The sequence below is a fragment of the Struthio camelus genome, chromosome W (genome assembly GCF_040807025.1).
Source record: "Struthio camelus isolate bStrCam1 chromosome W, bStrCam1.hap1, whole genome shotgun sequence".
Classification (NCBI taxonomy): Eukaryota; Metazoa; Chordata; class Aves; order Struthioniformes; family Struthionidae; genus Struthio; species Struthio camelus.
Genome location: NC_090981.1, coordinates 50,203,774 through 50,217,507, shown reverse-complemented (window position 1 = coordinate 50,217,507; position 13,734 = coordinate 50,203,774). Strand labels below are relative to the sequence as shown.

At 39.4% G+C, this 13,734-nt stretch overlaps 1 protein-coding gene across 5 annotated transcripts in view; it reads right to left on the bottom strand.

Moving 5' to 3' along the window:
- LOC138064272 (ADP-ribosylation factor-like protein 15) overlaps positions 1-13,574 on the bottom strand; it is a 224,027-nt gene extending 210,453 nt beyond the window's left edge. Inside the window, exons 1-3 of one of the 5 annotated variants that reach the window (XM_068926009.1) lie at positions 13,426-13,526; positions 743-834; positions 47-103 (exon numbers count right to left, since the gene is read on the bottom strand). In XM_068926009.1, the coding sequence (XP_068782110.1) occupies positions 47-100 (54 nt within the window). In that variant the 5' untranslated portion in view covers positions 101-103; positions 743-834; positions 13,426-13,526. Of the gene's footprint in view, positions 1-46; positions 104-742; positions 835-1,671; positions 1,721-2,791; positions 2,808-13,425 lie in introns of those variants that run through there. The other 4 variants (XM_068926011.1, XM_068926008.1, XM_068926010.1 and 1 more) reach the window with 4 other exon arrangements.
- Positions 13,575-13,734: the final 160 nt, after the last annotated feature.

The window sequence follows — 13,734 nt, the reverse complement described above, 5'->3', positions numbered from 1 at the left end:
ATTAACACTAACAAAAGTTATTTAGTTAGTTAGAACATTGGCTTACCGTATAAATGCCAATTCTACAAACAGCAAATGAGAGCTGGATACATTCAGACATAGTCTAAAGAAATTAAAATAAAGACATTACCAAGAATTCTACTTATTAAGAATTCGAGTTTTTCTCCCATCTCTCCCCTCTCCCCCAAAATAAACACCTGATAGTATAGTACTTTGTTTTTGCTGTAAAGCTGTACTAAGCAAGGTAAGAAAAATGCCATACAAATTCACATTATTCATTTACTTACTATCTTTCATATAGAAGCAGCTGCTAGCATCACTGCACTTACTAATTCAATATTTCATTACAGGCCTCAAATTACTCAGTGCTCCCCAAAATGCCCATATACCACATTAACATTTTCCATACAAGCTGTCAGTCCTACTTATTTTCATCAACTTTGGTTTAAAGATAATCTGCAAGAGACATCCTAATACTCAGATTAAATGTGCCTTTTGGCTTCTTAGTGGCACATAATATTTAAACATGGAAGCCTCCTTATGTTCTTCTCTCCTCACATCATTCAAATTCTCTTCCTCCATATTGCAAAATGGTGTGTACACCTTGATGTTCTGTATTTCTGAAGTCACACTGCTTGAATTTCCTGAGATTTCTCATGTTTAAAACAGAACTCTTTACTGTTCTGAACATTTTATTTAATCTAGTCTTGCAGCTGTCAATAGTTATATTAAAAGTTTTTACCCTGAACTTGCTCAACTTCCAATCTGTTGTGATGCCACAATTCTACGTCTTCTGGCAGTCACCCAGAGAGGCTGACGATGGACTATGAATTTCTGACGAAATAGATGAGAAAGACTTTCTTTAAACAGCATAAAGTAGTCAGAACACAAATCCAACTCCTCCCACCAAAACACACCTTTTTTTAAGTCTGCCATTTTCGGTATATTGTCAAGTATAACAAATCAGGCTCAATGATTTACTGAGGACAGTAATTGAGGAATTTTTTCTCACTGTGGGCAAGAGTTTAAAGCAACTAGGTGGAACGTTTCTACCATGTTTACCAAGTTCACACATCATCCGCATATACTTTATGATGTGAAGCGTTAGCTACCACAGGCTTCAAACAGCATCCGTGAAACAATTTTTCTTTGCTTCTACTTTCTACTCCTATGCCTCAGAATTTTTCAAGTGAATTATCCAGTTAATTGGAATTTTGATCTAAAAAGTTACGAGAGCAGCTCTTATGAAGTCTATGACTAAAAACAAATAAACAAAACAAGAAAACTGTTGCTGCATTTTTTTTTTCTATAACTTAAATTTAAAACAAGCAATCTCACTCAACTGTCTGAATGTCAAAAGGAGCAGCACAAGAACCTGAAAGCAAACCTCAGTGTGATTGATTTTCCATCCTTACTGGAAGCAAGCTAAGATATTATTACCAATAAGGGAATGCTGCTTTAAAATGTCATTTAAACTGCCAACATGTGTCTTTTTTCAGCTTTCAGAACAAATACCCAATCCCATGACTTGTGCTCCCACTTTCCCACAGAAAAAGAGCCATAGAAAAATAGCAGTAGAACTGACTTTGAGAACTCCTTTCTTACCCAAAGTGTGGGGGTGGAGTGGGGGTATAAACTGTACCCAGACTAAACCTGACAATATTTGTGTACCTTGTTCCAAAGGTTCCAGTGATGACTTCCCCAAGCAATACAGTCCAGTACTTCATTATCCTTACTGCTAGAAGGTTTCCTAATGTTTAACCTGAGTCTGCTGCAATTTAAGCCCCTATTTAAACATAGGATGACATGTACATTGATTTGTATTTTCAGTATTCTTCATGACAGATTCTGTGTTGATGGCAGATCAACCATTATATACAAAGTAAAAGATTATTTCTGACTGCAAACAAAGTAAACGTGCAGCAGCAGTATATCACTATCGCTTCTCAATATATACACATTTTTATTCTAACCAAGTGCACTACTATAAATTGCTTTCCTTTTTAAATTTAATATATTCAGGCTTTACTGGATATATTTTATTCATAAAAGAACTAAGTAGCAGTTCAGATTCCACAATGGATACCTGTGGACCGTTGCTTCAATAGAACAGAGCGAGCTACATCTTAGTTACCTTGCTCACCCACTGACGGATTCGCTACTGTTAGTGTTTTTGAACTAATAGGCTATTACAGGAAGGAGTTCTAAAATTATCTCATCTTCCTACCATCACATACAGCAGCAGTGAACACTTCTCCAATCCATTTCCCAATGTATATTAAGCTAACTCCTTCCCTAAGCCTCCAAGACAATACCTATTATCTGCAATCCAGCATAAAAAAAAGCTCATTAATTCCAGTGCTGCTGTTATTAGCTTCTCTCTTGTATTCACCCCCGCCCGCCCGCATAAAAGAATTTCTTGCCAAGAAATTGGCAAGAAATTGGCATAACTCCCACATTGTTTCTGTTTAATCACTGGAGAAAATAGCTGATGAGTAAGTACCAGGAATTATTTTAAATAATTACATCATTAGAGGCTATCATATAGCCTATCACTCTGATTACAGAATTAGAATATACATGATATACTGCTGCAATGGGGAATGAAAGTCAGATTAAGAAAATTAACCTTACTGCCCAGGTTTCACCCAATACACAATACGGATTTCTCTATGAAGACACTTATTCCTGGTATTTGTAATCTTTCACTACTATAGTTTTGTAACTCGTTTTGTTGCCCAGTTGTGTAGCACAAAATAACTCTTGGAGAATTTGCGTTTCATTTACTTACAGTTTAGTCTTGCTTTCTGAAAGAATTTTACATGGTAAGCATGAAAGTAAAAGAAAAAAAAATCATTTAAAAATATATCTACAAATATTACTAGGAAAGATACTTTAATTAAACTCCGCAAAAGACTTATTCAACCTGAAGAGTCTTTTTCTCACTTCCAATATGTTAACTGGCTTCTATGAAAAATAAGTCAAACAAAATAAGCATGCATCCCTATCCACATGCAGCCTTCTGCTTAGGCAAACTGTCATATCAAATACTAATTTATCCAGCTGGAAACTAAACTTGTGGCTAACAATTGCTACGTTTTTTCCCAAAACTTCAGTTATTTTAACTATATGTTGTGAAAATATGACTTCATAATAGCTTGGAAATATATGTCTGCATTGCAATTGTGCAACCTTTCCTTCACCACAAGCATTTATTCTGTCCATTTTTCAAGCATTCCACTAATTCTGCATATCAGTACAAAATAAGGTTTAGTATACGGTGTTGCAGAAAAACACTCATACCTCTGAGACACAGGCACACATTAGTTTGCAATGCACAAGTTCATTGTGCTAGTAGCTATCTCTATTTAATAAATACAAAATAAAGTTCCTATCCATAATATTTATAAAAGAGCAAATCTAATTACAGCGTGTTCTGCAACTGACCACGTACAGTTGAAATCACTGATTGGACACTGGTCTCAAGATCCTAGATGGGCAAAGGACCCTACCGAGGGGGATCTTAGTTAGCTTCTTGGAAGGAAAACAAAAGGCTTGATACTTAACAGAACTGCAGGGGCTAGTAGCCTCATTTTGCCAACCAACAGGAAAGTTCATCTTGACCCCAGTTTGCCTTGCCATAATCCTCAATCAATTATGGAGTATTCAGTTCCAAGACCACAAAACACAGGAAGCAATATGAGAAAAGGAAAGGTTTTTTTATGGTCATGTTCTGCTTTACTAAGATAAAGATTCAGATGTCTTCCATTTATAGAGTGATCCACCCCACTAAACCTTCCAAGAAAAAAGCTTTTTCTCCGTCCCTTCTCCTTTTTCAGTGTCTAACTATTGTGAAAATTCCATACATCTATCAAATTAGCAACAGAAATGTAAACAATATTCTATTTTTATGGTACCTGTATGTAAAAAAACAGAAAAATTCTCAGAGCTCACGTGTTTAAGAATAACGTGTAAATACCTGAAAGAACACACAACTACACTACAAGGCAAGCGGCTGGAACTTTGATCACAACTGCTGTTTGTGAAGCCTGTGTGCTGAATTCCAAGTAGCAACTTGAATACTCCTCTTTCTGCGCAAGATGACATAACCCTGTAGCACATTACGCTAATAACATTTCCAATTTAAATTCCTGAAATTTCTTTTAATACAGTTCTTCAGGAATAAAAGACATACAGAAGATTTTCATATTCTCCTTTAATGCTGCCTAATTAGGTTTTTAGAATACCAGGCTTCCTGTATGTAATCACTACAGAAAGAAATCTGAGGTTAGAGACTAGCAGAAACCTGATGCTGATGAAAAGCCAATGATATTTGAACAGGAAATAGGCGCGGTTCCAAGAACTCTCTTCTCATCATAAAAAGTAATCAAGTGAGTGCACCAGAGAACAATGCTGCTCTCCCCTCTTTCAGCCAATATTCTCACTAGAATGGTTTTCCATGACAGTTTCCAAGACTGCAATGGTTCATACAGTGAAAGATGCAGATTAGCCAACACAAAAATAATAGCTGCAAGAACAACATAGACATTTCTTAAGAAGTCTGGACTTTTTTCTTCCTATCTTGCTGAAACCTGAAACTAAATAAGTTTCTATGCAAGAATAAAGCCCTAGTTGAAGAGACGTCATTACTCTGCACCCTACACTGACTGTCAGTCCAGTTTCAAGTTCACTCAGTGTTGGGAGCCTTAGATCTAAAAATCATAAATCAGTTAGGATACAAGCGTTGGAAGGCCACTAGCCTCTGTTCACATGTCTGGGCAGCACCTTCAGACAGAAGGAATACTTTAGCCATACATTCCTGGAGCAGATAAAGTATTTTCCTAAATCCCTCTGAATCCAAGGACTCAACTCCTGCACAGTCAATCCAGTTCTGTTGGGGAGTGTTCTGGACACCACAAAACCTCTCCTATTCTGGAACTAGGTCTTGCTTTTCTCTCCATAAGGAGGGATGGAGATGCTTAGCACATAGCATAAGCACCAGGACACACAGGGAACCATCCTTCACTGATACGCTCTTCATAGGTTCCAGGAATCACATCTTCAGGATCTCCACAAGGCTGCATTCACACCTGAACCTCACATTTAATACGCCCTGTTGGACCTGTTTTCTGAGAAATTGTACAAATTCATGGTCTGCTCATTTTGGTCTCCCTAGCATTACTGCACAATGAGATCCACAATGGTGAGAAAAAGCAATTTTTCCATGATTTCATGTGCCAACAAGTGCCATCCAGTTCTTTCATTGGGAGAAATGACTCTCGTCTATTCACTTTCTCTTCATGATTTCACAGACCTCTGTAATATTCCTTTCCTCACACCATTCAGCTGGCTCCTCCTTCACATTGAAGGGCTACAATTAGTTCATCCCTCCTCGTATGAAAGCAATTGTTTTCTTTTTATTTCCATATCATCCTTCTCTACATCTTCTTTGAGTTTACAATATTCTGTCCGAGATGATGCAACCAGAAATGCGACATTTAAGATTATTCCTTCCATATAAGCACTATCAAAATGGCATTTTCCTTCTTTTTCTTTCCTAATAGCATTCTATACTCTAGATGTCTTGCTGACAGATGTAAGTCGTGAGGTAAGGGTTCTCTTTCACCCTGAGCGCTGCTGGTATTTTAGAGTCTATCAATGCATCTGCATAGAAGGCATATTCTTTATAGAAGGCATATTCCTTCTACTATAAATATATATAACTTTGCATTTAATCACTGAATTTCATCTGCCATTTTATCACCAATAGCAAAAGAAGGAGTATGAATTTTTCCCAGGTTCAATACGCACTCTTAACTTCTGTCTGCATCAGCCCATCCACAGTGTATACAGTTTATATCACCAGATATGAGCGTGAAATTCTCTTGTAATCTCTGCATTCTCCTCTCCCTCTTACTGATTGCCACAGCAATACTATCAACTCTCATTTATTACAAATCACTGACAGTTTATAGAAAGATTATTTCACTTTTAATTGCTCAAATTTTTGCATCCCTATTAGGAACAAAACCATATAATGAAAGATTGAGCAGTAGATGCTCTAAAGACTATTAAGAATGCAGAAAACAGATGCTTCTTTCATACAAAAACTCCAAATCATAATTAAAAAAAAAATGCAGACTCACTTTAGCCATGTCAAAAATTCCTCCTGGCTCTTAGATGCCACCTTGTTTCCCTCGACTCTCCAATGCCAAAAGCTAACATGGTCCTGCAAACAATACTTTTCTTCTATTCCTTCCCAAAAAACTTACACCACCAAAACAAAGCATTATATAAACATTCACATTCTTCCTGCTGTTTGCTCTTACAAGCCACAAAGCTGTAGGGCAGGACTGTGTCTAAACACAAGAGGACCTGTCAGATAGACTTCCTGCTTTGTGTCTCTTTCTCAGATAGCAGGAAGCTACTTACATCTTTGAGTTGGCAACTAATATAGTCACCCCACTTGGCTGCCAGTGAGCCAAAAGAAAAGTTCTGTACTCTGAAGAAATCAGTAGAAGATAAGTCAATCGCTTATGCAACTACAAATACCCTCCTATTTATGTCCCCAAAGACTTTTATACAGTCAGACGTTTGCATTTCAGAAAGCTTTGCTGCACATAAAGTTAAAAAAAAAAAAAACCACAAAACTATCACACAAAGTATTATAAGTCAACACTCAAACAATAAAAAGATTTTAAATACTGCTTATATTTTTTCCTTACGGCTTTATAGCTGTAGGGGCCCACACTCATGCTTCTAAGTTTGAGGCTATGAGGTTCCTAAAAACGCTTCTTCTGTTAAGTGAAAGCTGATACCCTCACATAACCATACAACTTCAGCATGCAGGTTTTAAGAGAATAAGCATCACAAGCTGGCAGTATTAAAAAAACCAACAAAAAAAAAACCATGAGCTGATGATACTGAAAACAAACTAAAAATAGTAGTCAGCACTGAATATTAGGAGGAATATGCTGCCCTTCAGATGCAGATTTTCTCACTTATTAAAAGCTTGCATTTCTAACCCTTTGTGAAATTCATCACGATGCTGCCTCAAGCTAGAAGCTCTGACAGAAGAATTTAGGAGCAGCATACTGCAGAGCACCATGGGGCCCAACCCATATTGAACCTTGGGAATAATTCACAAGAATAAATAGGGCTATTAGTAATCAACTAGCACATTTTCAGAAACTGAAACACATTTTCAATGTAATAACATTTACTATTCCAGTGCAGCCCTCATCGCAGAAAAGGCAAAGTAATTTTAAGAGTGCCAATTCATTTGTTCCTTCACTGTGTGCATCTGAAAAGACAAAATTTCTGGAGTTGCAATACTCCTGTGATTTCACAGAACCTTCTCCTGGAAGTTATAATCACATTAAGGCATTCTTTTGTTTTCCCCAGGAAGCTGTATCAAGTTTCAGTGTTTGTAATAGCCACCTTTGAATCAAAAGTTTACCTGGGGAATTCAATAATGCTTCCTATTGCAGGATGAGCTAATACAAGGTTTCACTTTTATCATCTCCTGCAGAGGAATTCTGCTTCTCCTGTACTCACTCATCTGCCTCCAGACAGGCAATTAGGTTCCACTACATTAAGTCACCAATATTTTTATTGCCCATTCTACACAGCTGATAACATCTTTCATTCAGCAAATACTCCCTGCAATGCTGGCTAGGTAGATTCTACCAAGCAGGAAGATTTGTTTTTAACAGCACCCCTCTTTCAGATCTTCAGCCACACCAGGTTCTCAAACTCCCATACTTACTTAAAATCTAAGCATGCTCATTCAGGGGAGATTGTTTCCCAGAAGTAATTCCATTTGCCGTTCCCAGTTGATTTAGATTTGAATGCTACACTGAAATACCAACAGGAACCTATCTACAACAACTGCTTTGGGTTAGGGTCTCCGAAATTTGTTATAATGTCTTTCTACATTTGCTGCTATGCTGACACAGCAAGTATTTCGAAAAAGCAGCATTCTCGCTTCCAGATAAGGCGACCCTGACTATGTCCACAATAGCAACGACTGCATTAGTAGCACAGCATAACAGGAGCTGGTACTGAAGCCCAAGCATTCATACTACATACCCTCAGGGATTTTATTCCTGAAGTTAGTTAGCTCTGATCTGATGCTGCAGGCTGACTACCTGTTAGTTGAAGGCATCTTCCAATCTGATTTAATCTTAAAAAAAGGGTTCATGTGATCTGTGACCACTCCGCAATGCAAACCTGGGTACAGTAAACAGGGATGACTGAGATTCACTTCCAAAGTTCACATCTGATCCATACACTAGTCTAGATGCAGGCATCCTGTACACTAACCAATTTAACACCTGTGGGTTGCTTTCCTTCAGATCCCTCATCCTTGTGCCTAATCAGCAGCCCGATAGTCCTTACAGCTACATGACTGACCAAAAAAAAAAAAAAAAAAGAAAAAAGATAATCATTATATGATGAGAAGGAAGTTTATCAAATGGTAAGAGGGCAAGACTGCACACACATTTGTTGCTAATGTTGTGGGTGACTGATAGAACACCTATACGTACCTGGAAGGAAAAGCACACAGTTCCTTGTGTGGAATTTTCCCCATCTCCCCTTATTCAAGGAACAACAGCTACTGGTTTATGAAGCTTCAGTGAAGAAAAATTCTAACCTTGAAAGAGGAAATGCTTTGATAATGCCACTTGTAACATAAAAATAAGTACTTGCCATGGTCTTCAGAGTCCAAACAATGGAACAGGCAATGGTAACGGTAAGATAGTATCCAAAACAGACCAGAACAATTAAGTCACCTTGATCTATCCTTATTACCACTTTTTAAGTCAAACTCATCTTTGGGTCCAATTAAATAAAAGGGAAGATCCTAAAAGTAGGTTTTCCAGGATAAAAAAGTTGCTCAGAAACTTTTCCCCCTTGTTATTAGCATCTACCTTAAAACAAAAAAAAAAAAATCAGTTTGGTATATGCAGCTTTCTCCAGTCAAGAAAACTGAAATGACTATAGAGAACTTGCATCAAGACCATTAAGAGGAAATCAAAGGCCCATTAGTGTAAAATGTGAAAGTTTAGTTTGATTTATTCATAATCCATCTGAATTTTAGCTTGTGTACGAGTATACATAAATAAAATAGTTCATAACAGCTAATAAATATACAAAACTATAGCTAAAATAAATAAATAAATAAAAACAATCCCAATCCAAGCAACAAATATACTACTCCTCTAAGAAGGACGTGTGATCTCTCGACTTTGCAACACTTGCACAACACTTGCTTGCTCCTGCTTAACTTTGAGCATGAGAAGTGTCACTAAAGTTAATGAGGTTGTTCATGCAAAAAAGTGTTATCTTCAGCTTCAGGCTGAGATATACTCCTGATTACTTGGGGTTTTGACCAAGAAACTTTTATATATGTGAATAAGACACTATATAATATCCGGTACAATTTAAGGTTAATTTAAGTTACATGTTAGCATATTAAAAAGGCTAAAGATAAAAATAAATTTGGTAACCCATTTCATTTTGTATAAACTCTCAAGCCAATACAGATTCATCTCTTCATTTTTTGTGACGTGACACTGATTCAAATTTCTCCATCATCCTTTAAAGTACCTTCCAACAGATCTACACAGATCAGACTGATGATATATGCAGCTGTTCAGTGTAAGATACTTATCTAGTGCAGAGGATGCCACTGAAGAAATCATTGGGAAAGCCTACTCAGCACTTTAAAGTCTGCAATGCAAGTATCACATATAGAAATCAAAGTACTGTCACTGTTTCCCCACAAGTTTTCCAAGTAAAAACTGTAAGACTGGTCACGTGCCATGCTCTTCACAAGATGTATCATGCCGTAATTTCTTAAATTAAGCATAGTCTACTGAACATAGGCCAGCCAGTGCAAGTCCATATACATACACTATAATCCTTCCAGATACAATGCAGACAGAAAGAAGCAGAAGATTGTTGCAGATACACCACAGGATTATGTTCTCAAAAACCATACTACCCTATATTCAGATAGCTATGTTAGCATAGTATATTTTAAAGGAGTTCAATATAGGAAGGGGAATAAGCTATGAGTAAAAGGTGCCTCTTTATGAATACAGTTAGAATCTTTTCTAGAGGCTAAAACAGGTTTCGCTATGCTGTTAAAGAAAAACACCCACCATGCACTTAGCACTGTAAGTAGCTATATCAGTACAAAAATAAAGCTACGATCAGGCTGAAAAGCCTCTTCTAGTTATTCAAGATACAGAGACCACTTCTACCGTTGTATTACGATGCAAAATCGGACCATAACACCACTGAAGGTACTCTAAAATTAGTGCTAATATTTCAAAGATCAAAAGGCCTTAGCCATAAGTCATGGATCACAAGGGAGTAGGAGAGGTTGTGTATAGGTTCTGTATATCTGTCCTAATAGATCAACTTTAGGAACACAGACCACGGTCTAAGTTGGCTCCAACTGACTTGGCTTTGAGCAGGTTTTGAACATCTTGAACATCCCACTGATATTCACAAGTGCTGCAAATGTGCAGCATTTCTCGGGATTGGCTCCTTAAAGGAGAAGAGAGAGTCTGTCTAAAAAATATAATAGCCAATACACTGACATTTTCACTGTAACCCTTTATGCTTAAAAGGAGCTCCAAGATGCATAGCGCCAAGATATCAGGAGAAGAACCCTCCTGTGAGAGTCTGGGAAGAGACTGTCAAGGGCAGACTCCATCCAGAGAAGAAGCAACTCTGTGCTGCAGCATACCTCCCCACAGTTACTCTAGCCTTCTTCCACCGAACTCACTCATTTTGCCTCACCACTAATTAAAACTTTAGGTAAAGCTCTGGCAAGGCACTACTGCAGCCAGGAACAACCACATCCTTTGCCCCACTAGCTGCTTCACATTAAAAGCAGAGGAGAAAACCTCACTGCCTCCAGGCTGCCACACAGATGCTCAATGTGAGCAACCAGTAAAGGGATGCCTACTCAGGCTTTGAAGCCTACCTAGGTGAAAGATCCCAGCATAAATGCCTAAGACTTAGAAACATAATACTTCCTTAATGTACACCCCTTTTTGCTACTGCTCTTATGAAAATAAGGAGGTGGTTGTTCTGCATCTACAGGTTAACATTCATACTATAGCATGCCAGTCTTGCATCAGTAACAGCAGGCCCATCTTTATTCTATGGCAAACTGTCAACAGTTTCATCCTCCAGGCTGCAAATGGGGTGTAGAAAACAACTTGCCTAACTTCTCAATTTATTTATTTATTTTGTGAGAGCATTTTCTAAGATGCCTGAACTGATTGTCCTTCACCAAAGAGAGTCATTTCATTTATTACCATTAACAGAGAAAAGAGAAGGAGGACCAAACTCATGTGGACATGAGGACTGGAAGACCTCTGTACAAATGCAAGAGAACATACTTGACTTGACCTGCAAACAGAAGTTATTTTCATATACCCAGATGCAAAAAATTAAAACTTTTACTTTTTTTTTCCTTTTCCTTTGGCATAAAAGAGTTTATGCCAGATGCAACAAGCGTTCCCAAAATCAAAGAATTCATTCTACAGTGTAACAAGTATGTTCTTCCTTGTAAGAAATGGCGGCCTGTAACAAATAAAGGCATTCTGGCTTGCCCCAGAGCTTCAGTAGACCAGCATCCTTTTTGAGCTGTAACCCCCAACTCCTTGCTTTCATCATTTATAAAAATTAGCTTGGCTGATTTGTAGCAACCTCCACATGATAAGATGCCTTCATGGTTCATACAGCACTGTATGTATAACATGCACTGTGAGATAGGTTAGGTCTTGGGGAAGTCTCATTTCAAAGACATTCACAGATAAAATAGAAACATTAAAAAAAATACAAGAACACTCAAGATATTGTTGTGCTGAAGATTAACAGTTTTAGAGATTACACAAAAGGTGGCTGAAAAACAGGAAAGAGCAAAGGAGTAAGAGTAAGGAAAGTAAGAAAAAAAAGGAGTAAGACAAAAAGACAAAGTAATAAGTAAAAGGGGTAAGAAAAGGAGCAAGATAAAAAGGGTCAAGGAGTAAGAAAGGACAAAAAGAATCTTAAAAAAGCAGAAATATTTAAACTCTCCCATTAGTTAATATGAAAACATGCCCTCAGTTTTCAAGGGTTATTAAATTTATTGTTCTCCTACTGGTTGGCCTTCAATACAATTGCCTGTAGCAGTCAAAGGTTAATGCAAGCATTTCAAGAAGTACACAAGATTGCCAGTTTCATCTGGATATCAGTTTATAAAGGAAAAAAATCTAAGGAACAGCTCCAGGCTCTCAAGACGCTGCACTTAGCACATAGCAAGTTTATTATGAGTATTTCATTAACTAAGTTCTTAAAGAGAAGTTTACCTGCCATCTCAGCCACATAGGACTGACTGACTCTCTCAGGAAGGAAAGCCAAACAGACTTTTTTGATATAAGGAGAACGTCCCCAAAAATAAGTCTAAGCTATGCCCACACAAGAATAACGTTTAAATAAATATTTAATCATTTCTGACTTCGCTGATTTCATCATCAGAGAAGGAAAAGTCAGCCATTGCACACAGCTCTCACCTCAATATGGTAAACCCACAACACAAGTCTCTAGAAAGAGCATCCCCAGAGATTTTGTTGACTGGTCAGTGAGCCTCTCTTGAAAGCCTACAGCCATACGTGCCTCACGTGAAAACAACAAAAAGGCTGATTCTAGTTTCTGACTCCAAATACTTTCTGACTGGTTGCACTAATATTGAAGAGGGATGAGAGAGCAGAAAAGGCACGCTTCTTGACCTAGCTTACCCTTCGCAACACTGCACAAAGTAAGAAAGGGCAGACCTTATAAACTGGTGTTCAAAAAAAAAAAAAAAAAAAACTTGAGTCATGGGGTGTACCCACTACAATCTCCCAATTTTATATTAAAAAGATCAGGTAGGCAAGCACTGTGCTAAAGTTAAAACATGAACTTATACTTGGCAATGCCGCAGGGCTTATTTTCTCAGTAGCCGTCCGTATTTTAGTGAGCCTGAACACCAAGCACGACCCCAGCCTGAAGTACGCGCCTGCGATGCAATCTCTTGCAGGCGAATAAAGGCAATGTCCATTAAAGAGCCATAAACGTTACTCCTGAATACCACACGGCTGGGGTGCAGAACGGCTCATGCCCAAGGTTACCGTTTAGCTCATTCAAGCATACCCTATGTTAATGCATTTAGGAAAAAAACCGCGACCGGGGTCATGACTTTAGCAACCTAATAGCAACCAAATGAGCGGGGCTGCAGCACCCTTTAGCAGAGCCGCGCTGCTTTATCGCCCTTTAATAGCCCGCCGCCGGCCGCCGCCCGCCGCCGCTCCCCTCGGCGGCCCTCCGCCGCCGCGCCCCGCGCCCCCCGCCCGGATGCCCGACGGGGCCGCCGCGACCTACCAGGTAATCCATGGACCGGGCGGCGCCGGGCGCCGCGCCGCCGCGCAGCGCTGCGGGGCTGCCGCCGCCCACCGCGGCGCTGTGTCCCCGGCGCCCCAGCGAGGGGGAGCGGCGCTTCCTGCCGCCGCGGGGGCTCGCCGCCGCCGCCGGCCGCCCGCGCAAGGTGCGCGGCCCGGGGGGCAGGCTCGGCGGCCGCCGCCCGCAGGGGGCACGGGGCGGGCGGGCCGCGGCGACGCCGGCGGGTCTGGGGGTGCGGCGCTGCCTCGGCGGCGCTGTCAGAGCTGCCCGCACCGCTCCGCTCCGCTCCGC